The sequence below is a fragment of the Notamacropus eugenii genome, chromosome 2 (assembly GCF_028372415.1).
Source record: "Notamacropus eugenii isolate mMacEug1 chromosome 2, mMacEug1.pri_v2, whole genome shotgun sequence".
NCBI classification, from domain to species: domain Eukaryota; kingdom Metazoa; phylum Chordata; class Mammalia; order Diprotodontia; family Macropodidae; genus Notamacropus; species Notamacropus eugenii.
The window spans coordinates 103,935,833-103,962,074 of NC_092873.1; the positions used below are offsets into that span (position 1 = coordinate 103,935,833).

The 26,242-nt window shown below is 42.6% G+C and overlaps 1 protein-coding gene across 8 annotated transcripts in view; it reads left to right on the forward strand.

Annotated features, from left to right (window-relative positions):
• LOC140526151 (H-2 class II histocompatibility antigen, E-S beta chain-like) overlaps nt 1–25,970 on the forward strand; it is a 94,346-nt gene extending 68,376 nt beyond the window's left edge. For 5 of the 8 annotated variants that reach the window (XM_072642118.1, XM_072642122.1, XM_072642124.1 and 2 more), the window contains 5 exons: nt 21,923–22,198; nt 23,702–23,983; nt 24,475–24,585; nt 25,065–25,088; nt 25,259–25,970. In XM_072642118.1, coding sequence (XP_072498219.1) covers nt 21,923–22,198; nt 23,702–23,983; nt 24,475–24,585; nt 25,065–25,088; nt 25,259–25,272 — 707 coding nt within the window. In that variant the 3' untranslated portion in view covers nt 25,273–25,970. Of the gene's footprint in view, nt 1–10,999; nt 11,077–21,922; nt 22,199–23,701; nt 23,984–24,474; nt 24,586–25,064; nt 25,089–25,258 lie in introns of all 8 variants that reach the window. The other 3 variants (XM_072642119.1, XM_072642125.1, XM_072642120.1) reach the window with 2 other exon arrangements.
• Nucleotides 25,971–26,242: the final 272 nt, after the last annotated feature.

Sequence of the window (26,242 nt, forward strand, 5' to 3'; positions counted from 1 at the left end):
AAAGTCAAGTCTTCTACATCCCAAGTCTCCAAGACAAATATGAATTGGTTGTAGGTCATGGAAGAGCTCAAATAGGATTTTGAAAATCAAGTAAGAGAAGTGGAGGAAAAATTGGGAAGAGAAATGAGAGTGATGTGAGAAAATCATGAAAAAGAGTCAATAGCTTGCTAAAGGAGACCCCCCCCCCTCCTCAAATACTAAAGAAAATTCCTTAAAAAAAGACTAATCCAAATGGCAACAGAGGTCCAAAAAGCCAATGAGGAGAAGAATGCCTTGAAAAGCACAATGGCCAAATGGAGAAAGAGGTCCAAGAGCTCACTGAAGAGAATAATTCCTTAAAAATTAGAATGGAGCAAATAGAAGCTAATGACTCTATGAGAAATCAAGAGATTATAAAACAAAACCAAAAGAATGAAAAAAAACAAAAGACAATGTGAAATATCTCACTGGAAAAACAAGTTACCTGGAAAATAGATGCAGAAGAGAGAATTTAAAAGTTATTGGACTATCTGGAAGCCATGATCAAAAAAAGAGTCTAGATGTCATCTTTCAAGAAATTACCAAGGCAAACTGCCCTAATATTCTAGCACCAGAGGGTAAAATGGAAACTGAAAGAATCTGCCCATTGCCTTCTAAAAGAGATCCCCAAAGGAAAACTCCTAGGAACAGTATAGACAAATTCCAGAGTTGCCCAGGTAAAGAAGAAAATGATGTAAGGTGCCAGAAAGAAACAATTCACATACTGTGGAAACACAATCAGGATAACACAAGATCTAGCAGCTTCTACATTTAGGGATCACAGGGCTTAGAATATGATATTCCAGAAGTCAAAGGTGCTAGAATTAAAATCAAGAATCCCCTACCCAGCAAAACTGAGTATAATCATTAAGGAGAAAAAATGGATATTCAGTCAACTACAGGACTTTCAAGCATTCTTGCTGGAAAAAACCCAGAGCTGAATAGAAAATTTGACTTTCAAATACAAGACTCAAGGGAAGCATGGAAAGGTAAACAGGAAAGAGAAATCATAAGGGATTTATTGAAATTGAACTGTTTACATTACTGAATGGAGAGATGATATTTGTAACTCATCACACTTTTCTCAGTATTAAGGATTAAGGTAGTTAGAGGGAATATATATGGCACAGAGTGAGTTGAATATGAAGGGATGACATCTAAAAAATAAAACTAAGGAGGGAGAGAGGAATATATTGGGAGAAGGAGAAAGGGAGAAGTAAACTGTCTCACATAAAAGAGGCAAGAAAAAGCTTTAAAAATGGAGGGGAAGAGGAGGAAGGTGAGAGAGAAAGCATGAACCTTACTCTCATTAAATTTGATTTAAGGAGGGAATAACATGCATACTCAATTTGCTATGAAAATCTATCTTACCCTATAGGAAAGTAGGGGTAAAGGAAATAAAGGGGGGAATAATAGAAGTCAGGGCAAATGGGAAGAAGGGGTAATCAGAAACAAACACTTTTGAGGAGGGACAGGGCCAAAGGAGAGGATAGAATTACAGGGGGTGGGGTGGGATAGGATGGAGGGAAATGTAGTTAGTCTTTCACAACATTACTGTCATTATGGAAGTATTTTGCATGACTACACATGTATGACTTATATTGAATTCCTTGCCTTCTCAGTGGGGGGGGGGGGGTGGGGATGGAGGAAAAGAGAGAGTGTAGAACTCAAAGTCTTAAAAACTAATGTTAAAATTTGTTTTTACATTCAACTGGGAAGCAAGACGTAGAGGCAATGGGGTATACAAATATATCTTGCCCTACAAAAAGTAGAGGAGAAGGGGGTAAGAGAAGGGGGAGTGATGCGATAGAAAGGAGGGCAAATTGAGAGAAAGGGTTATCTGAATGCATTCTGTCCTGAGGTGGGGGGAGGGGAGCAATGGGGAGAAAATTTGGAACTCATCTTGTGAAAGTTGAAAACTAAAAATTAATTAATAAATAGAAAAAAAAACCAGTGTGGATAATAATAGCACCTCTATCTCAGGGTTATTGTGAGTGTAAAGTGCTTAGCACAGTGGCTGGTATCTAGTTAAGTGCTTTATAAACATTAGTTATTATTATTATACTTATTGTTGTTGTTAAATAACTTTCCTAAGTTCACACAAAGTGTCAGGTCACAGTGAATAAGTAATCTCCCTGATAAGGTGATGGACAGGAGTCTATCTAGGACAATACATAGAGGGGAAGATTACTTCAAGGGGGAAGTTAAGAATTTTGTGAATTACTAGCTTATCCTAAAAGGTATACCCTATACTTTCCTGTTTTGTGCATTTGTCTACCTTGTTCCTGGGGCAGCTGGGTGGAGTGCTAGACTTAGAATCAAGGAATGAGTTCAAATGTGGCCTCAGACACTTACTAGCTGTGTGACCCTGGGTAAGTCACTTAATCCTATTTGCCTTAGTTCCCCAACTGTAAAATGGGGACACACTGGAGAAGGAAATGGCAAGCCACTCCAGTATCTTTGCTAAGAAAATCCTTTGGACGAGTCCCTGGATTCACAAAGAGTTCAACACAACTGAAGGAGTGAACAAAAAAAACGACACTGTTTCTGTGCCAAATGGTTCCTCCCACCCACTCTACCTTTTGAGTTCCTATCCATTCTTTAAAATCTCAGTGACTGAAATGCCATCTCTTGCAGATAGACCTCTCCATCAGGAATCCCTTTTCCTCCCTTTGGAGGATCTCACCAAACCAACACTTTGTTAAGCCTCTCAGATGCTTTCATTAGGGATGTTTCTGAGCTATAATTCTTTGTTTACATAGCATATTATCCTATTTAACTTCATAAAGCAGGAACCGACACAGGCTCTAGCCTAGTGCTCTGCATGCGGTGGCCTCTAAAGCAGTCTTGAATTCAGTAGAATGGTAGACCTGGAGGGAACCTTAGAGAGAGGAAAGGATGTCTCACTTGTAAGAGTTGGAGGAAACTGAGACCAGAGGGAAAGAAAAAGGGATAGTGATGTAGGAATCACTCATGCAAATTGTAGTAATCTCATGGTGCCCTCCCCGTTTCTTGCTGTTCATCACAAACTACATAGGCTAAAAATGGTCTTCTTTTATACATTGGGCCTGGGGAAATCCATTTAACTCTTTCCTTTGATTCCTAGATCCTAGAACTATAACTAGGATGGGGCAACCAGTGTTTTGCCCCTAGGCAACAGGGGGAATTTCCTTCCCATAGACCTGTATCTTGAAGTCTTCCACAGGTTTGCCATGCATGATGAAATCCTGCATCCTTCCTAGATCTCAGGCTGTGACTCCTAGGATTTTATAGTCAAGTCAAGTCAAGAAACATTTATTAAGTACTCACTATGTGCTGTTTTGCTAAGCACTGGAGATAACAAAGAAAAAAAGCCAAATATCAAATAAAAACACCCCAGACATTGTCACTTTCTTCTAGAACTCAAGGGAGCATGGGTCAGGCAGGTGGAGAGAATGGTCTATCTCCTTTCACTGTGTGACTGCTCCTGAACTGGAGCTATCATTTCCCCCAGAATTTTCCTTCCAATCCTCACCCAACAACTGTTTGTCCATTAGGTGAAAGAATTCCTAGTTGCTCCAACCTAGATCTCAAGCATGTGTTTCCTCTCAGCAAAGCAAACAGCTCTGAAAGTCAGCTCAAGCTGACACCTTGGACACTTCATATGAGAGTATGAAAGTGTGTTTGTGTGTGTGTGTGTGTGTGTGTGTGTGTGTGTGTGTGTGTGTGTGTGTGATACAGAGAGAGAGAAAGAGAAAGACAGAGAGAGAGAGAGAGAGAGAGAGAGAGAGAGAGAGAGAGAGAGAGAGAGAGAGAGAGAAAGAGAGACAGACAGACTACACTAGCCAATCAGCAGCCAAAGAATCAGAAATTTCATTAGTTACTAGGTAAAAGTGTTATCTGAAGATTCCTCTTGACTTCCTTCTCTCCTCCTCACCTAGCTCCTGAGGCTTGTAGAAAGCTTCTCCCCCAGCATTATTTTCACCACCTTATTCTCTACACCCCTCAGTTTCTTACATACCTCACCCCAGCCATGGTAGGCCTGGTTCTGGCCTTTCTCCTTTGTAAAGACCACTGGTCTCTCCCCAAGAGAGGTAGTGACGATGATGAGGATACCTTACACTGTGAGGCAGCATATTGACTTTTCAACCTATAGTTTACCTCATCTGGGTTACAGTGTATTTTTATTTTTTCTGGTTAAACATCTCCCAATCACATTTTAGTCTGATGTGGTTCCATTCAGGAGTTTTGCAGGTGACACGAAGTCCAGAACTGTGAGTCTGATGCTTCTGCTTTGCCCTACAATGGTACCACGCAATTTACAAAGAGTTTTTCTCTCCTGAAGCTATTTTACTGCACTGTGTTCTATGAGGTCTGTAAGTATCCCCATTTTACACGTGAGAAAATATGCTCGAAGAGAGAAAATGACTTGTCCAAAGTCACAAAGCTAATAAATGGAATACCTCAACTTGAACCCAGTTCCATTGACTCCAAATTTAGTGCACATTTTATTACTCTGCAGTCCAGGATTCTAGTGCTCTATATGCAATTCTCTGAGCCTTTGCTGTCCTCTCCTACACTTTTATAACACCATAGGCAGCTAGGGAGTATATTCCCTCTGGTCCTTAGGATTTCACCCCCTTCAATATTTCAAAGAACGATTTCCTCATTTCTCATCTACAGGAATAGCAAAGGTCTCCCTCAATTCCAGCTACTGTATTAGGATGGATATATTGTGCCCAGGGAATTTGGGAGAAGTGCTGTTGTCCCATTCCAGACATTTTCCCTAGTCAATCAGTCAGTCAACAAATATTAAGATCTTAATATGTGTCAGCCAGTGTCATATACCCTCCTTGAATTTTGATTTTCCGATCTCCTCATCCCCAGTCTATGTTTCTCCATTTGGCTTGCCTTACAGAGAGGAATGGAAAGGAATAACTATTTCTATAATGCCCCCAGCATGCCAGACACTTTTTGAAATGCTATTCTATTTTTTTTACAAGTATTATCTCATTTGATTTCAAACTTTGGACCTTTTCTCACTTCACCCCTATGTACGTCTGTCCCCTACATCTCTCCTACAAGATTCCCTTCTTGGAGTATGATTCTCCTTCCTTGGTTCCTCCTCTGGGAATTAGCCCCTTTGATCATCCACCCTTCCTTCCTTCCTCTCTCTCTTTCTTTCTTTCTTCCTTCCTTCCTTCCTTCCTTCCTTCCTTCCTTCCTTCCTTCCTTCCTTCCTTACTTCCTTTCTTTCTTTCTTTCTTTCTTTCTTTCTTTCTTTCTTTCTTTCTTTCTTTCTTTCTTTCTTTCTTTCTTTCTTTCTTTCTTTCTTTCTTTCTTTCTCATTCTCAGTCTTTCTCTATATTCAGGCCTCTTCCAATAAACATGGTCAAGTCTCCCCCATCTTTAAAATACCTTTACTTTGCCATATCCCTTGTTCAAATTATTATCCTATATCTCTATTTTGTTTCACAATGAAACTCTGGGAAAAGAGGATCCACTTTCATAGCGGTACCTATTTTTAATCCTTTGACATCTAGCTTCTAACTCTACCACATAACTGAACAATCTTTGCAAAGTTATCACTTCCCCGGGCATGGGGACACACACCTACCTGTAATCCCAGGTGCAATAAGGTGGCTGAAGCTAGTGGATATCTAGAGTTCAGAGTCGTAGAGGGCTGTGTTGATCCATTGTCTGCACTAAGTTCAACTTTAACATGGTGAGCCCTCAGGAAGGGGGAAGAGGGGAACCATCTGTTTGCTTCAGGAGGAGACAAACCAGACCAGGTCAGACATAGAACCAGTCAAGGCTGTGCAGATTAGTAGTGGGAATGGGCTTCAGATTAGCCCCTGTATCTGAAGCCTCAGACAGATGGGGAGACCTAGATTTTAGAACAAAATAAAACACAAAGTTATTTCACTAAATCTCAATTGCTAAATGTTATACCATTTTTTTAATCCCCACCTTCCAGACTTCTCCCTGGTTGTTGATGCTGTTAAACAATCTCTCCTCCGGAATATTTCCTTTTTCCGTGGTTTTGTGACACTGTTCTCTCCTGGGGCTCCTACCTGCCTGATCACTTCTTTTAAACTCCTTTGCTAGATCACTGTCCATATCCTCTTCCCTAATCATACATTTTCCTCAAGATTGTTCTTCTTTCCCTACATCCTCTCTCTCTTGGTGATCTCATCAACTCACACAGTTTCATTTTTTTTCCTAAATGTATGACTCCCAAGTGTATATGTCTAGGCTTTATATCTCTAAATACCTGAGAACAAAAGGTAATACTTTAGTGGAGGCTTGTCAGCTCTGTTTTTAAATAGATGTCAACCCAGAGAAAACCTTGAATCTGAGACAGTTGTTCTGAGGACTTCATATGTGAAAGGGGGACAGAGAGGTGGCCACAGGGACTACATACTATAACCCCTTGGTATAATGTAACCTTCTTGAAGGCAGAGACATTTTGCTTTTTTTTCCTAATCTTTGTATATCCCAGTCACTAATGCTGGGCTTTGCACACAGTAGGTGCATAATAAATGCTTGTTCATTGAATCAAACATTGAAAGCAGAGGCAATTACATCATGAGATCTTCATCAGACAGCCACAACAGGAGAGATGCAGGGTGGATGGAATGAATGGTTGAGGAGCCATGATGGAAAGAGAACTGGAGGCCTGGAAAACAGGGAGTGGTACTGAGAGAAACATGAATAGACAAGGGTTCTATATAGGTATAGAGGGAGTATAAAGAGGAAGAGATCAGAGAAGAAGAATTGGAAGAAGATGTCTGGGACCCAAAGTGCATCAGAAGCTACTTAGACCATCAGATCTCTTGGCAAAGCTTATAAGACTCCCCAGATTTGTCATTGGGATAAAAGGATGTCACGGTCTTCATATGTATAAGACTACTTTTTCTGTCTTCAAGGCCAATTTCAGATCAGAATTTGCCCATCTTCACCCTCAATCCTTAATCACCATAGTGACAAATGACATTGACTCACTGAGCCACTGAACCCCATCACCTCATAAATATTGGATGCTGATTCTGGTGCTGATCCTGGTAGGCAAGCCAAGCTGTGGGCCCAGCTCCCTCCCATGGCTGAGCAGACCTGAGCGTGGGCTCATTCTCCTTACACTTCTCATTTTCTCAACCACAAGTGCTGGCATCCAGTCAGCCAACAAGGAGCTGTTCATGTTATTGTCACATCTTGCCCTAGGAGCTGGCCAGAGAAATACAGATATCTTGCTCCCACTTCTCCCACATCTTGTTCTATCTCTAGTCTAGACCTTATTTTACACCCATATGGAACTTCTGATTCTCTACTGCTCCAGATCCTTCTCTGATCCCAAGGCCTCGGCTTTTCATATATCCAAGTGTTCTCTCTTCTTGTCTCTCTGTCTGTGTTTCTCTCTTTCCCCTAATCAATTACCCTCAGTACTATCTTTCTACACTGCTGATTTCTCTAATCTCTTAGACCAGACCTGCTGTTAGGCTCCATTTGCTGGAGACAGATGATAACTACACATTCCTCTACTCCCTATTTCCTGGAACAGTGCCCTTCCAAGACAGGACTGAAGTGTTTTCCCCAAACAGCTTCCTCAAAACTTGTTCTGCAGTCTGCACCTTTCTATCTCACTCCAGGAAACTCAGGATGCACCAGCCCTACCTTACCTCTGAAAGACAACTACTCTGTTCCTCCTTTCCTGAGTGGAATTAGAGGCTTTGTAGATGGGACCCATGACTCTGAGAGATAAGGCTTGGGGGATAGTTTAAGGAAGATGGAGCATGCGTAAGCAGAGTCTGGTGAGGGAAAAGGATATGGTTACATACTTACACAGCTATCAGCAAAGACTGACAGTATTCATTCTATTGAGAGGGGTTATATTAAATCCTCCTCCCTGTTTCCTATGTCAGACCTTTCTCTGCCTCACTTCGAACCTCAAGTGGAGATGTTCCATTAAAAGGGCACTTGTGATTGAGGCAGATCTCAGTGTGGACCTTTCTCAGGTTTTCTTTTTCAAACTTACTTATAGGTTCTTAGCCAGGAGAAACTCAACCAATAGGTATAAACTTCTAAGAGAAAATGAGAGCTCAGAATCCTGTCCCCAGCACTTCTTGTATTGGGGTTCCTCATCCCTCTATAGATTACACTCCAGTCATAATGACTGTAACCTGATTCCCACCCAGGTAGAGGAAGTTTGCAATGGCCATAAAAATGTGCAGGAGGGATAACTTTGTGCTGCATGATGCTTATGTGAAGGGGAATGTGACTGCTGATTGGTGGACAGAATACTGAGTGTGATGTTACATAACTTCCCTAACTATGTAAGGGGCTTATTTCATTTGGCTGGAGAAACTTTGGAGAAATCATTCAGAGAGACGTGGACAAAGGACATCAGGAAGGTAGTGGAGAAAAACTTTGGAATGACAGACGTGCATGGGAAACTGGCTCCATGCTTTCCTTGTACTTAGTGGAAATTCTAAAGACTTCTGAAAATGGTCTTTTTCTCTTTTACCTTGTCACTCCCTAAAATACCATTGGGGCTTCTCCCTCTCCAAGTATTTGTAATTTAGGGAATGACAGCTTCACAACAAAATCTGCTTCCATGTTTACTTCTGCTTTTTTTTTTCAGGTATTTAAAAATTTTTATTATTTATTTTATCTTTCCTTTTAAAAAATTTTGAGTTGCAAATTCTGTCCTTCTCTACCCTCACACCTCTTCTGAAAGTAAGAAACGTGACATCAATTATACATGTGAAATCAAGAAAAACATATTTCCATATTATCCATGTTGCAAAAAAAGGAAGAAAAATAAAATGAAAAATTTTACTTCAGTCTGTATTCAGACTCTTCTCAGTTCTTTCTCTGGAAGTGGATAGCATTTTTCATTATGAGTACTTCAGAATTATTTTGGATCATTGTATTGTTGAGAATTGTCAAGTCGTTCGCAGTTAATTATCTTATAATATTGTTATAACTATGTACAATATTCTTCTGGTTCTGCCCACTTCCCTCTGCATCAGTTCAAATAAGTCTTTCCGGATTTTTTTTCAGAACTCATCCCCTTGTCATGACTTATAGAACAATAGTATTCCACCACAATTATGTACCATAATTTGTTCATCCATTCCCCAATTGATGAAAATTCCTTCAATTTCTAACAACAATTTCATAACAAAAGTTACTATAAATATTTTTGCATATATAGATACTTTTTCTTTTTTAGTTTTTTTTTTAAAGTTAGTTTATTTTTAGTTGTCAACATTCATTTCCACAAGTTTTTGAGTTCCAGATTGTTTCCCCATCTCTCTCCTACCCCTACTTTTGTTTAATATAATTTTTTTATGCAATTCCATGTTAGAACAATTTAGAAGTATTTTTAAAAAAACTTTGAGTTCCGAATTCCATCCTTTTCTGTTTACCTCCCTCACTTCCCTTCCTCCCTGAAATGGTAAGCAATCTGAAATTAATTTATTTTTATCAAATCATGTGAAATATTTTTATATTAGTCATTCTGTACACAAGAAGACAAAAAGTAATGAAAGTGAAAAACAGCATGCTTCAGTGTGTATTCAGATAGTCTCAGTTCTTTCTCTGGAGACAGAGAGTCTGCTTCATCCTTAGTCCTCTAGGATTATCTTGGATCATTATGTTGCCAAAAAGAACTAAGTCAATCACCACTTTCATCACAGGATTGCTGTTACTGTGTATAACATTCCCCTGGTTCTTCTCATTTCACTTTGCATCAGTTCACGTAAATCTTTCCAAGATTTTTTGAACTCATCCTGCTAATCATTTCTTATAGCACCATAATAATCCATCACGATCATACTACAAGTTGTTAAGCCATTCTCCAACTGAAGGGTATTCCTTTGATTTGCAAATCTTAGCAAATACAGAAAGAGCTGCTATAAATATTTTTGTGCATCTGGGTCTTTCACCTTTTTTGTGATCTCTTTGGGATATGGACCTAGCAGTGGTATTGCTGGATCAAAGGGTATGTCCAGCTTCATAGCCCTTTCGGTACAGCTCCAGGTTGTTCTCCATAATGACTGGTTACTGATTACTTGTAAAGGTAGAGGATAATACCTAGCTTATATCCCTCTGCTTCTCTCCTTCCCCCAAATGCTGGTTACACAGAAGAATATAACAAATCACAAATAGTGAATAAATCCACTTCTCCAAGCAAAACAACAGACAAAAATCAGAGCTGTCAAATTAGATTGATATAAAATACACAAAAGTAAATCAGCACTTCACCTGGGAATGAGTGAAGTTTTCAGACTTTGTCAGATTCTTTACGGGAATCCAGCTTTAATACATCTACAACATTCTCCTGATCCATCCGTTTGGTTACAGTGTTAAAGAGGAAAGGTTCATCTGGCATCACCTATTTTTGATGAAGCCTTAATGGCCTTTATACAGTCACTCTTGCCTTTCAAAATGCTCACAAACCATATCTTTTATAAAATGTTTTAAATTTTTTTCTGAGAGTCAAAAGCAAAATTCATTGAACCACAGATTGCACACTTGTCCATCTTTCCTTTTTCAAAATATTGGAACATTTATTCTCCATTTTTATGGGACCTACTACAGTAGTGAAGACTTTCACTGATCTACACTAGCAGCTCAACTGCAGCACCCTCACATTGAGATATTATAACAGTCCAGGCAAGGCCTGATCTCTGGGGCCCCTTCCTTCCCTGACATTCTGTGATTTCTGGGCCCTTTTGGTTTTTCTTCACCAGAGAAATATTAGAACAGACCCTGCAAAAGGAACATCTGCTTGGGAACTAATGATGGACTTCATTCCTAATGCTGATTGGCACTCTCAACTCTGAGGTTGCCCAACCCTCGGGCAGAGAAGAGAGTCTGTAAATTAGTCCAGTCAATGTTGGGGTAATTCCCTTAAAGAGAAGATAGGTCTGACTCTTAGACGTTTCTGGGTCCTTCAGTCTCATCTTGTCTCCAGGATGCTGTGTGTCTTGCTCCGCAGGGGCATCTGTATAGAGGTTCTGGCTGTGACCCTGCTGGTGCTGACTTCCCAGGTGGCTGCAGACAGACATGCCCCAAGTAAGTACTGAGCAGAAGCTCCCTAGAGAGTCCAGGTGGGGCCCAAGGGGAGCACTCTTCACTCTGGGCCCAGACCAAAGGAAGGACTTGGGCCAGGATGGTCCTCAGAGAGATGGGCAGTGAGTGAGACTGGGTTTCAGGCTCCTGTCCCAACTAACTCTTCCTTAGGCCCTTGTTTCCTTTTCCTTGGCCTTCAGAGACTTCATGCAGCCTCTCCTCCAAGAGCTGAGGCTCCAGGGAGTTTGCCAATAAGTAGTTATAAAGAAGGGCACTGTGCTGATGCCAAGGATAGAAAGAAAGGTCAAAGACAGGTTCTGTTCTCAAGGAGCTCACAATCTAAAGAGGGAGTCAACAGGTGAACAAATCTATGTGAACAAAATAGATACAGGAGAAATGGGATGTGATCAAGAGAGGGAAGGCACTGACATTAAGGAGGATAATGACAGGCATCCTGAAGATGGAGTTGGAGCTGATGCTAGGAGTAAGCCAGAGAGAAGAAAATTCTGAGAATGGGGAGCAGTCAGCGAGAGTCCAGAGTTGGGAGAGGGAAAAATGTATGGGAGGAAGAACAGGAAGGCCGGTGTCACTGGACAGCAGAGTTCTGGGGTTCTGGGAACAAAAAGTTAAGAAGACTGGAAAAATAGGAGGGGTCAGGCTGTGAAGGGCCTTCAAGGCCAAGCAGAGGATTTTATATTTGATCCTGGAGGAGAGAAGGCATCACTGGAGTTTATTGATTTAGGGGGAGGACATGGTCACAAAATGCCAAGGTTTCTCACCCCGTCTAAATGTTTCTGTCCCACTAAACATCATCACAGCAGCTTCCTAAACTACTGGAAATATTTAAATTTTGCTGTTATTGGGGAAGGTAGGCATAGACTTTCCTGGATTAATTTCCAAGGTATAATTTCAAGGCCATAAGTGAAGCTGGAGTTTGGTTTTCATGAATAACATCATGGTGGAGTAGGAGAAAGTCTGCCCATCTATTCCTCAGAGGCAGGTTAGAGGCAGTTATTGGGCTGGATAAACCAAGGGGATCAGGCTGACTTTTTTCTGTCTTCATGGTCCCTTGTTAATGGGCTGAAAAAGAGAGGTATAGACTCAATGTTCCCTAGTCCCCCACTTCCCTGGATCAGACAGGGCTTGCACTCTTGGACCCCTGCCTGCCAGTGCCATCTCTGGTCTCCACAATGCTACTGCTCTCCCTTAAGCCCAGATTTGGATCACAGGGTCTCTTCCATAATTCAGGAGAGGTATGAGATCTTTTGTCCTGGGCAGGGAGGGAGCCCTCTGAGATGGGGCACAAACCTCTTCCAGCTAGTGTGAGTGTAGTTGGGGTGCACTGTCTATATTATTGCCCCTGCAGCCTGGCCTGGCACCTGCCCTGGCCAATCACAGTCTCTTTCTGGTCCTAACCTGCTCTAGAGTAGTCCTCTAAGATCTAACCCACGATCTACCTTTGAACTTTGTGTCCTGCACTGCCTCTGGGGGGAGAGCATGCCATAGGTAACACCCATTCTCCAGGGCTGGACAAGAGAGAAGGAGCCTTCTAGAGATAGTATGTCATGGCCTGAGTAAAGGGAGACCCAGGGGCAGGGGATCTCCTAGTCCTGGTAGGGTGAAGGCTGGTTACCTCAGGTGACCACTCCAGGATCATCTAGGTATCAGCAATGGGTGTACTGAGCAGGTGCTGCCCCCATGTGGCCCATCATTCAAACTACACAATATTTAAATAGCCTCCCAGCTAGAAGTGAATCAAACTTTTATTAAGCTCTTACTTTGTGCCAGGCACTGTGTTAAGTGTGGGGGATACAAAGAAAGGTAAAAGTCCCTGGAGATGACAACATGAAAACAACTGAGAGCAAACAAGTTATTTTTAGGACAATTTAGAAATAACCAATGGAGGGAAGTTGCTAGAATTAAGAGGGACTGGCAAAGACTTTCTGTAGAAGATGGGATTTTAGTTGGGACTTTGAAGGAAGCCAAGGGAGCCATGAGTCAGGTCTGAGGAGGGAAAGCATTCCAGACCTAGGGACAGCCAGAGGAAATGCCCAGACCTGGGAGCTGGAGTGTCTAGTAGGAGGGTGTTAACCTGAAAGTTTGGTTAAAGTAGAGGCAACAGGCTAAATGCATACATTTTCATTATTTATTACAGATTAATTCATTCTCTTTAAAGTAACAGTACGTGGAGTCCAAGGAGCTAGATATCAAATCTAGCTACCAAGTACCAAAAACAGCCAGCCTTAGGACAAAGAAGGTGTTCTGTGTCCTTCAGATTTGTGGTCTCCATAAGTGATTAACTAGAAAGTTAGAAAGGAATTTCTTAACTGTGTAGGTTGTAAATACAATAAGATAACAGAGTTTGGCAAAGTTTCAAATAGAAATTATAACCCAAGATGTCTGTGTTTTCTTTACCATTAACACGCCATAACATAATATATGTCTACAAATATTAAGATGTGGCAAACGTCCCATTATTCAAGATAGTGTCCTAGGTTAAAGGTCTGGTAAGGAATGTTAAGTCAGCCCTGGCTGGCTTTTGCTGACATAGGAAGAAGCACTCTCTGAGTTTGCTTCAGAGAGAACAAAGAGATTATTCCAAAATTTTATATTAAATATTATCAAGGGACAGCAGGGCAGCCAGAGTCACAGGGTCACAGAGTACATGAGTAGGGGAGGGGAGTGCGGAATAAGGAGACTGAAAAGGTAGGAGGGACCAACATGTGAAGGGCTTTGAAGGCCAAACAGGATTTTTAAATTTGATGCTGGAAGTGACAGGGAATCACCAGAGTTTATTGAGCAGGTGGGTGACAGGGTCTGGTCTGTGCTTTAGGAAGATCTATTTGACGGCTGAATGAGGGATGGAAAAGAATGGGGAGACACTGGGGGCAGGCACACCCAGCAGCAACCTATTACAATAGTGCAGGTTGAAGGTGATGAGGGCCTGCATCAGGGCCATGGCAACATCAGAGGAGAAAACGGGGCACGTTCAAGATACATCAAGGTAAAATTGCCAAGTTTTGACAACAAATTCAATATGGGCGATGAGAGTGAGGATAACAGAGATTGTGAGCCAAGGTGACTGGGCGATGAGGGTACCTCACATTGGTGAGAACCCAATAGGGAGAGAACCCATATCTCTAGGAGAATGAGCTCAGAAAAGTGCAAGCATAAGGAGGAACTAAGGGAGTATCTATAGCCTTTGGCTTGGGCTGACATTTCATGTGGGTACAAGTGGAAAAGAAGGCTAGAAAGGGACATGGGAACAGAGGTGGAGAAGACTTTGATTTCTAGGCTTAAGAAGTTGTTCTTTAAACAGCAATGGAGAGTGATGGGGTGAGCTGGGGGCTTTGGAGAAAAGATTCTAAACCACAGAGAGCAGTCTCTGGAGCTTGGCAGAGAGCCATGTTGTATACTGTCATCCTGAGAGGAAGGACTGGGCTGAGTAGGGCAGTCACAGGTATGAGGATGGACTCAGGATTTATCAGCACAGCCAGCTCAAGGGTTCAGGGAAGCAAAGAGGGGCCAGAGGCTCTAGATGTGTCCAAGATTCAGAAGTGCAATGTCAGAAATTTGGTAACATCAAGATTTAAAAGTGGGGAAATGTTAGAACACATTTTCCCACTTTTAGATTTTGAATTTACCAAGAGGACAGGCAAATGTCTAAGAAACCAGGATGCTAAACATGTCAGGTTAGAATCAAGCGCATTTAGAATCGAGGGTTAGAATCGAGTGCGTCAAGGGGTCCAGGTCTGACTTGCTTGAATTGGAGACCACATTGGAATGCATGCTCTTTCACTGGGGGAATTGCCTTTAGTTTTGTATTTGCATTTCTAATGCTTCTCATTTGGTAATTAGTAAATGTTTTTTTTTCATTCATTTATTTACTTAAGAGTACTATTATAAACCCAGATCACTGAGTTTTAAGTGAGAGTCCTTTGGATGCAGATGAATATTTAGAAGGATTTGTCTGTAAAAGGAATTAGAGAAATAGGATATAATGTAGCAAGGGACGAGAGAACAGAATGAAGGACAGTTCTATTTATTGTATATTTGTCTGTATTTCAGCACTCATACTCAAATGGATCTATGATCTTACTGATTCAAAAGTTCCTTCCAAAGTGCAGATCTCACCTCATTGGCTCCTGTCCATTCTATGTGACTCTTATCCATACTATCCCATAAATTTCCCTATGGAGTCCACCCAAGTTCATAGCAGTCATTCTACTCTCTCCTGACATTGGAAGGATATCTGTGGATCTCACTGTTTGTCCATGCATCATTCTTTTTGTCTTGCCCTGTATGTAGCCCTTGTGTCCCCTCTTATCGTATGTTTCCTTGATGATATTTTTGACACCCTTTCCCTCTTTGGAATGTTTATATATTTATATCTACCATATGCCTTGACAGTGCCTTGTGTTTGATAGCCATGCTTAATTCTTCAGAGGGAGTTATAATCCATATTTTTCTGCCATATAACAATACCAGGAAAATATTAGCATTGTGAAGACGAACTCTTGCTTTCATGAAAAGCTTGGGGTTAGGTAAAGGAGCTGTGGGATTTTCTGGCTGAAATCTAACCATTCTCCTCCTGGTGATCAACTTTGTGCCCAACTCATAACCCATCTATATGTCTATCCCAGACAGCTAGACTGATGGACAAGCTCTATGGAATGTTCATCCGAGTGGATGCTGATATCTGTACAATAGATACTCTTCATTCACTTGGTATTTCCAGTTTGAATGGATAGGTCAAACTTCTTTGAGTGAATACAAGTTTCCTCCAGAGGGTTTTTCAGTGTTCCAAGTCTTCTTAGAGTCAGTCCAATGTCATCCACAAGAAGAAATGGCTTGGCAATTAATAGAGAAAAATGGGAAAACTACAATGTGTGTCAGAACTATTATTCAATATTACTTCTGGACCATTTAAAATAACTAGACAATGTAAAAGACCCAATAATATACATGCCAAAATAGACACAGGAACTATATGGACAAAAATATAAAACATTTTTGCATAAATAAAGTCATATCTAAATAATTTAAGTAACATTTATATTACATGGTTAGGTAATATTGATATGATAAAAATGATAATTTTACCTAACTAATCTATTTATGTATTGCCATCCCAGTTAAATTACTAAAAAATTGCCTTATTGAGTTAGAAAAAAATAATAACAGTATTCATTCGGAAGAACAAAAGTCAGGAATTTTAAAGAAACCAAGAAAAAAAGATGTAAAGAAAGCAGATTCAGTAATATCAGAACTTAAGTTATATTAAAAAGTGACAGCATTGTTGAAGTGCAAAATGGATAATTTTGATTATTTTAAATTAAAATTTTCTTGTATAAATAAAACGCATGAAGCCAAGAATAGAAGGAATTCAGAAAATGGGGAAAAATTTTCATAGACAATATTTCTGATTGTGTTGGAATATTGCTTGGTGTAGGAAATGATGAGCTTGTTGATTTAGAAAAACATGGAAAGACTTGGACTCATAAAGGAAGATGCTGTCCACTGTCAGAGAAACAGATGAGAAACAGAAATAAGTACAGTATGGTCTTACATATATGTTTATGAGTTTACATGTGTATTTATGTGCATGTTTATAGATATCTATGTATATGTGTATATGTAATTACATATAAACATATGTGTGTGTAAATTATAAACTTCTGGCAAGGGGAGGGAGGGAAAAATAAAGTAAAAAGTGCACAACAGAGAACAAAAGAAAACCTACAAGGAAGCAAAGTAAAGCTGGATAGCTTTGAAATCAATATGTAGTATTTATTATATAGGTTTTCTTGAAATGGAAATTTATTGTTCTGTATTGAATCCTCTCTTATGTTATGCTGTGTACATGGCAATGTTTCTTTTTCTTTTTCTTATTTTGTATTTAATTTTAAAATAATCTTAAAAACTTAAAAAAGAAGAGGAAAAAATATGTGGGGATCCTCACTGTGCATAGGGAATTCTTCTTTGACCTGGACACTGCACTCGATCTCTTCTATCACAATGGCCAAAATTGTTGGCAAATAAGCACTTCAGAGTTTTTCTGTGAAGGACAGTGCAGCCACATAGCACTTGGACTCTAACAACAGTCCTGGAATGTACTTAACATGGAGGTAAAAATGACTGCAAAGAAAACAAAGACAGGAAAAGCAGCTAGATTGCCAAGTGTTCATAGAAGAGACTTGTGTTAGAAATGACACAATTGTGAGGGTATCAAGGCACAAGTATTCAAGGGATCTGAAGGAGGGAAAGATCCTGGAAATTATTGGACCTTGTTGATACCAAAAGGAAAGGTGACTGAGAGAGCATCAGTAACTACTGACTTATATGCCAATTCTTTGGGATTCAACCATGGACCAAACCTTTACCATTTCAAAATTAACTAAAAAATTTATAGAACATAAGATCCCATCGTTCTTATTGTTTGTTAATCAGGAATCTTTGATTCCATAATCATTCAAAATTTTCTGAAAGATTGAAAAACAGAAATTACCTCATTTAATGTTCCTCTGATGATAAACACCCAGTGAGGTGGAAAAAAATTTAATATTCCTACTAATAATTTACACATATGTTAAAAATAGACTAGTCTTACAATCCATACAGGAAAGTGTGAAAAGGATGAAAAATGCCCATTGTTCAGATTATGACATCCTAATTAATGCATCATTCTGCATATTCAGAGGAAACTCTGCAGATGGATGATAGATTGGACCCAGAGCTGAATAAAGGAATGGAGTTGGTTGGGTTGCATTTGGGAAATGGCTCAGTGCCTCTACCACTTTCAAATGGCTCCCAGTTCAAAGTGTGGTTTGTTTCTTTTTGTGTTTTTTTTTTTTTTAGCACAAACTTTTTTTCTGCTTCAGAATCTTAAGGCTGCAATTTCCAAAAAGAGATGCTCTAGTCAGTTGTAACCTTTTCTCAGTGATAACCTGTCCTTATGAATGATAGTAAAAAAGATCATGGAGGAAATGTATGATTGGAAAGAAAGTTGGATGGGTCTTATTGGTAACCTCAGAATTTCCAAAGACCTACAGTTATTCCTCTAGCTTGCTGGGGTGGGTCTTCTATAGAGGATCTATGGAAAAATCACACAAGAGGTGCAAGTGTGGATAGGTTTTGCTCTGTACTGATAGAAGGAAGACCATTGGGATGAGTCAGAAAATCAAAGTACCTTCTACTGATATGGGCTCTCTTGTTACCATTTGCTTTCCATGAAATAGAGACTGCCACATTTATTGTCTCCATTTTACAGAGGAAGTAATTGATTCAGAGAGAAGTGATTAGCACAAGGTCTCAGACTCATCTGCCAAGTTGGGATTGGAAGCCCTGTGTTCTGTCTACAGACAGTGTGATCCAGTGGAAAGAAGTCAGGAGGCCTGGGTTCAAGGCTTGATCCCTCCTTTCCTACTTTAGTGACCTTGGGCAAGTCACATCACTTTTTAAAATCTCAGCATCCCCATTTATAACACAAGAAGGTAGAACAGCATGGCAGCTAACTTCCTTTCCAGTTCTGCATTGAATGGCCTGATTATTTTAAAATTGGTGGATTCCCCACCTCTCCCATAAAGAAATGTACCCCCCCTCAATTCCTCAATTCTCTCTCAGGAGTTTAATCTCCCTTCAAGGCTCAGCTTTTGCAAGAGATAGTTCAAAACCAGAAAATATTGACAGTAGATGAAACTGTGATCTCCTCTTATATGCTGTTTGGTTTTGTAAAGTGTATGTTAAATTTAACAGGAGAGGACCCAAACTGCCCTGCTTGTCTCTGTCCCTTTTTGACATTTCTTCTGGTCTTTGTATTTCAAAAAATGTTTCACTGATGATCTTTTCTGTCATTTTTTGCATCATTATCACTACCTATCAGTCACTCAGACCTAAACCAAAAACTTCCCCACCCCCACAAATGGGAGCCCTGTGTCTTTGGGCTGTGACTGAAATGTCTGTCTCATTCCCTGCCTCAGGTCCATCACCTCTTTGCCAAGAGATGGGAAGTGCTTCAGTCTGTGTCTCCTGGAACCTTGATGGGTCACTGCACTGACCTGAGTCTGAAGTCTTTTAAGGCTGTTTTCCTTCAGACTATTGTCATTGAGGAAACTGGCCTCCTTGTTCTGCCCCCTTCTCTCTGCATCAGTTCAGACAATGTTTCCTGGGATTCACTGGATCCATCCCTTTCATCACTTGTCACAGCCCAAGGACACACTTCTACTCTCTTAGAACAGAATGTGTTTAGTTGTTTCTCAAACAGTGGCACCCACTTTGTCTCCAGGTACCTGCTACAGCAAAAAGTGCTGCTATGTGTATACACACCCACATACACACCTATCTCATCATATGTATATGTTATATGTATTTGTGTACATATATGTATGTATGTGTGTGTGTGCCTGTGTGTATGTATCTCAGCTATGTGTCTTCTACCTTTGACTTTCTTTGGGGTATATGCCTAGTACTGTTATTCCTGGGCCAATGAAGGATATATAATTTACCGACATTTTGGGTCCAAATCATAAATTTCTTTCTTTTAAAAAATATATTTTCAATCAGCAAAAAACTGCCTTTCCCACCCTGAAACTTATACTTCTCCCTTTCAGACTGAGAGGAAAAACCATGCCCCCTGTCATAAACATGCACAGTCAAGTTATACAAAGTTTTGCATTGGCCATTAAAAACAATTCTCTTGCATCCTGAGTCCTCCTGATCAGGAAGTGGGTGCCGTGTCTCACCATCAGTCCTCTGCAGTCATGGTTGGTTATTACGGTGATCAGATTTCCTGAGTCTGTCAAAGTTGTTTGTCTTCATATTGTTGTCACTGTATAAATTCTTCTGCTGGTTCCATCCACTTCATTCTGTATCCGTTCTCACTATCAGTCAGTCAATAAACATTTATTAAGCACCTACTGTGTGCCAGGCACTGTGCTAAGTTTAAGTACTGGGGATGCAGAAAGAGCCCAAATCCCACACCCAGCCTGGGTGACAGGAGGATGGTGGTGCCTTTCTTGGTGACAGTTTGGATGTTCAATAAGAAGGGGCATTGGAATCATTCCTACAAAGAACCTCAGCTGTGAGCAGATTCTTAGCTTTGTAAAAATATTTCACCTTGGCTAGATGGGATTCTGCTCATGTGATTATCCTATGTATTTACCTTCCTTTCTTACCAGACTCCTACACAAAGTGCCTGCACACACTGTCTGCACACTTTTCTCCCTCATGCCTCAGTCCTCGGCAGTCTGGCTTCCCACCTCATTATTCTATTGAGGCTGGTCTCTCCAAAGTGACCAAGGATCTATGTCTTCATTGCCAAGGCTGATGGTCTCTTCTCAGGCTTACTCCTTCAGGAACTTTCTGCTGAATCTGCCCCTGTCAGCCTCCCTCAGCTCCTGGGGGTTCTCTCCTCTCTGGGTTTTTGTGACTGCTCTCTCTTGGTTCTCTCCTTACCTGTCTGGTCACTTTTCTTAGTCCCCTTTGCAGGCTCATCGTCCACATCCTGTGCCCTAAATGGGGTTGTTTCCTGAGGGTCTGACCTGGGCCCTCTCCTCTTCTCTCTGGCACTTCCTCAGCTCCAGTAGAATTCATTCCCATGTCTGTTCTGATGACTCCTAGATCTGCTTTTCCTGCCCCTGTCTCTGTCCAGCATCACCTGCTGCTTCCTGGATATTTCATACCTGAGGTGTCTAAGCTGTCTTAAACACATGTTGAAAACTGAACTCCTTGCTTTCACCCAAATCCAAACCTTTTTCAGATTTTCCTCTTCCTAAGGAACATATTACAATTATATATTTATATTTCCAGCACCTAACAGGGTAGCCAGCACACAGTAAGCAGTTAATAAATGCTTATTTATTAGTTGACTCTCTTTGGGGAAGTACAGCTCTGCACAGAGAAGGGAAGATAGTTAAGTATAAGAAGATCAAGGAATCCATGAGTTGGGAGTGGTGCAGAGGGCAGGTCAGGCATGGAGGCTATTCACATGTGTGGAGGTGGGCGATGAAATGCTGAGTTTGGGGAGCAGCAAGTGGCGGGTTTGACTAAAACATAAATTGTGTGTGAGAAGGAATAATAGGAGATGCTGGAAAGGTAGGCTGGAGTCAGACTGGGAGAGCTCTGAGGGCCAAGGTCAGGGCTCTGAAATTTCTCCAGGGGTCCATAGGGAGCCAGCACAGCTTCTTGAGGAGCTGCATTAAGTGGTCACAGCTACATTTTCTAAAAATCACTTTGTCCCTTGTGGGGGGGATATCACTCAGTAATAAGCATTATTAAGCGCTCCCCATGTGCCAGGCACTGTGCTGGGGGCTCGTTTACACATAAACTCGAGTCATTTCCTGCCCTGGAGGAGCTCACGTTCCAGGAGGAGGATGTAAGACATGCCCAGGAGGGGGACTGGGGGAGGGAGACCAGGTCCAGCAGAACTGGAGCAGAGCCGGCCATGGCGAGGGTCATATTGGGGTGATTACTGTCCCCTGATCAGAGAGGACAGGGGGCTGTGACCTCCGGGGTCATGGAGGTGTGGGGGGGTCTCTGCAGAGGGGCCGGGAGGGGGTTAAACTGGGGGGAGGAGGCCTCGGGGTAAAATGTCCTGGGAGTGTTTGCAGCAGACAGACAGGAGCGGTCTGGGAACCTGGAGGTCCGGGTTCTAGTCCCGCTCCATTCCAGGTTTGCGGGGGGACCTCGGGAAAGTGGCTTGTGGTCTCTGGGCCTCGAAGGGGGCGGGGCTGAGCATGCGCAGGAAGGGCAGGGGATGATGGTCACTCCCTGGTTGGTCTGGCCCAGGTGAGGTCATAGGTTCGAGGGCCGTGGGTGTCCGCAGGGCTGACCCTCCTCCCTGTGTCCGCAGAGCACTTCCTGTTTCAGACAAATTCCGAGTGTCACTTTGTGAACGGGACGCAGCACGTGCGGTACATGGACAGATACTTCTACAACCGGGAGGAGTACGCGCGCTTCGACAGCGACAGCGCCGTGGGGGAGTACGTGGCGCTGACGGAGCTGGGGCGGCCCGATGCTGAGTACTGGAACAGCCAGAAGGAGATCCTGGAGCAGAAACGGGCCCAGGTGGACAACTACTGCAGGCACAACTACGGGGTGTTTGAGCGCTTCTTAGTCCCCAGGCGCGGTGAGTGCGCCCCGGGAGGGGAGGGGGGAGCGGGGGGGAGTCCTGGGGGAGCAGGAGAGGGGGAGGTGATGCGTTGGGAGAGAGGAGGAAGGGAGGGGACCAAGGGGGAAGGGGCAGGGAAGGGAGATGGAGGTGAGGAGAGATGGGGGACAAAGCGGGGATGAAGGAGAAGGAAGAAGACTGGGGGAGGGGATTAGGATGGAGGGAGAAAGAACGAGGGATGAGAGAGAAGAGCTAGGGAAGTGACAGTGAGAAGAAAGGGAACAGACATGGGGAGGAACCAGGAGCAGGAAAACTGGAAATGAAAGAAGTGGACAAGGGAAGGAAGAGAGAGGAGAAGAAAGGGGACAATGAATGGAGGAGGGACAGAGGGAAGGGGGAAGAGACCCTCTTATACTAACATGGATTTTGGTTCCTTGAGTCCTTTTTCCTCAGTCAAATTCAGATTTCTTTTCCCTCCTCCAATTCTAATGGGGATTAATTACATTGGGAACAGGCCCCAAACCCATCACCAATAAATAACTCATATTTATACAATGCCAAAGTGGTTAATAGGCAGCAGATAGGGCAGTGGAAAGACTGCCAGGCTGGCAGTCAGAAAGACTCATTTCCCTCAGTTCAAATCTGGCCTCTGACATTTCCTGGCTGTATTATACTGGGCAAGTCACCTAACCCTTTTTTCCTCAGTTTCCTCATCTGTAAAATGAACTGGAGAAGGAAATGTCCAATCACTCCAATATCTTTGCCAAAAAAAATACCAAGTAGCATAGCAAAGAGTAATACACAATTGAAAACAGAGAGAACAAAATAATTAATGTAAAACTAAATCCCCCAAGTCTTCTTCAACCTTTTTAAGTCATGAATAAAACCTCTCATTTTTTAATCCTTGAATCTTAGCTCAGCAGAGACTTCCCATGCTCTGGTCTCTCCTGTATCAACCACATTCTCTCTCTCCCTCCTCCCTCCCAGTCGTCTGTGATGACTCCTTGAAATTATCTTTCTCCTCAGACCCAGACATTCTTCTGCTTCTCCAAGGGCCCCTGGACTCTGGGTCAAGATGCTAAAGTTTCTGCTGGGCCTAGATATTCACCACTGTTCCCCTGATTCAAGATTTCTTCAGTGGATTGATAACATCTCAATATTTGACCTAGAAGTATTTCTGAAAATAGTGTATTATATGCCCTTGTATTCTGCTTTTGGAAATAATCTTTTCCAGATTATCTGTTTACAGTGAGAAATCTTACCTGCTAATTCCTTCCCATATCACTGAAACCTGATGAGCTGGGGCTGTGATACTTCAGCACCATGCACTCCCGGGCCCACTTCCTGCTAGTTCAGATTTCTAGTCTTAGGAGGAACTTAAATGTCTACCAAGATGCCCATTATTGGCCCTGGGAAGGACAGGAGACCTGAGGCTGGTTGTGGATCACGTGACAGAGGTGGTGGCCTGACTAGAACACCTGCTCTGGCTCCCTCACTTAAGATCTTTCTTCTTTCTTCCAGTTGAGCCCGAGGTGATTGTGTATCCATCAAAGCTGGCTCCCCTGGGACACCACAACCTGCTTGTCTGCTCTGTCACTGGTTTCTATCCTGGGGACATTGAGGTCAGGTGGTTCCTGAATGGGCAGGAGGAGACAGCTGGGGTTGTGTCCACAGGCCTGGTCAGCAATGGAGACTGGACTTACCAGATACTGGTGATGCTGGAAATGACCCCCAAGCATGGTGATGTCTACACCTGCCAAGTGGAGCACTCCAGCCTTCAGAAACCTGTCATCTTGGATTGGAGTGAGATAGAGCTCCCTCACCCTCCAGTTCTACCATTGGTCAGGACATGGAGCTAGCTCTGAGATCCCCTCAGTGTGTATCCTGGAACCTCTTTTCTTCAGCTCTGGGCTGATACAAACCCCGTGTGGTGCTAACCACCCTCCTCCCTTTTCCCAGCCCAGCCTCCTAATGGTAGTGCTGACCTAAGAGCTATGGAGACCTTGTCAGCTTCCTCACTGACCCCAGCATTGGGAGCTGGCCTCCCTCTGAGACTCTATGATCAGACTGTAGACCCCCTTTGTCCTGGGGTAGGGCAGCTAGGCTTTCAGATGGATTGATGTCAGTTCTCCTGGTGAGCTTTCACTTCCTGAGTCCTGAAAGGCCCTTTGTACATCAGTCCATTCTTAGACAGGATTTAGCCACTTTCCCAGGCTCCACTCAGACCCCTCTGCTCCCCACATGGGGCTGGCTCTTGAGGAAAAGTTTTAATCCTTGGTGTCTCTCCTCTGCAGAAGCACAGTCTGAATCTGCCCAGAGTAAGATCCTGAGTGGAGTCGGGGGCCTCGTGCTGGGGCTGATCTTCTTTGGGGTTGGCCTCATTGTCCACAAGAGGAGTCAGAAAGGTGAGATAGTCTGGGGAAAGGCCTGAGCCCCCCCTCCCCTCCATGATCTTCTCTAGGACAGAGAGGACTTTGTGCCAGAAATCTGACCCCAGGTCAGGGGTGAAGGTGTGGTCTGGCTCTGACTCCAGCTCCGCCCCCTGCCCCCACACCAAGGAATTTATAGAAGGTGGTGAAGGGGCCAGGTCCTAGGGCTCAAGGGTCTTACGGAATCTCATATTCACAATAGAGACAGCCTTGGGAAGGGTCTCAGGTTCCAGCCTTTAGCCCTCTCCCTGCTGTTCTCCCTCCCCCGCAACCACTCACACTATTGTAACTGGATGGATGAAGCATCGATTAAGTGCTTCCTCTGTGGTGTCCCATACTGGACTAAGCAATAGCAGGAGCCCCCAGTCCCACAGTGCTCAAAACCTTGGTGCCCTTTGCTTTTGTGGCTCTAGGATTTACAAGGATTTGTATGTCTGTCTTTCTTCCTTTCCCAGGAAATCGTGGTTCACAACCAACAGGTAAGATCTTTGTACCCAGGTGGGATCAGGATTCTCATAGCTGCAGTGTCTGCCCAGTGGGACCTGAAGCTAAGAAGAGAGTTGGGGGCCCTTAGTGGTAAGAAGTTGTTCTATTTCTGGATTCAGACCCCCATGTAGACTCTTCTGTACCTTTTCTGTGTCCTCTGCAGGGCTCCTGAGCTGATCCCTGAGCCTGTGTCCCCTGGAACTGTTGAGTCCCTAAGCCTCCCTCTCATGTTTGGAGGCCCCTGCTTGTGCCCAGATCTCCAGGAATTAGCTTTAGTGACCCCTTCCTTGGCATAGCTCCTTCCATGTATCTTTCACTGGCTGGACTCTTGATATTTCTCCAAGAGAGCTTCAAAGACCCCCTCTATCCTCCTTTGTTTCTATACCATTTTTTGGTCCATTTTTATCCCTTGCACCTTCACCCAAGAATTAGAAGACTGAGAATCAATTGTGCTTGGTGACACGGAGACAAAGTGAGGGGGGCAGCGGAGGAAACTTCAGCATTTGAGATTTGTAGAATCTGTCAAAGTGTGAAATCCCTCCAGAGGTGCAGATTGCGATCCATCCACACCTTTTCATCCTGGGGGTCTCTTGTCCATTTCCTTCCATAATTCACACAGAAGTTGGTTAATCAACAAGCTAGTGACCTCTCCGAGATATTTCCTGAAATATAGGTATCAGTACCCTCACAGTCTGCATGCCCAGAAAGCCTTAGCTTTCCCTTGTGATGGCCCCCCCTCATTTTGGTGATCCATCTCTCTGATGACTCTTCTGTGACTTCTGCTCAGTTCATATTTGATAATATACTGTAGCCCATGCTGGCCTATCCTGTGCCTCTCCATCGCACTTATGAAAAATTAAAGTTTTAGTAATACATTTTGTGTTCATGTTGTATTCATTGCTTAATATATTCCCTGCCCCCATTGCTTTTCTTCATAACAAATTTTTTTCTCCAAAGTTCCCTAATAACTGTCACACAGATCACATGTATCCAACAGTATATGCATCAATACATACCCATCATCTCCCCACTTCCTCCATGAAATGTTTATTTTCTCTCCTCTGTGCTCAAGCTTGGTAACTCCTGTTATATAACATTCAGCACCATTTCCCCCATTTTGTAGTTTTGAGTATGTTTCTTTCCTGGT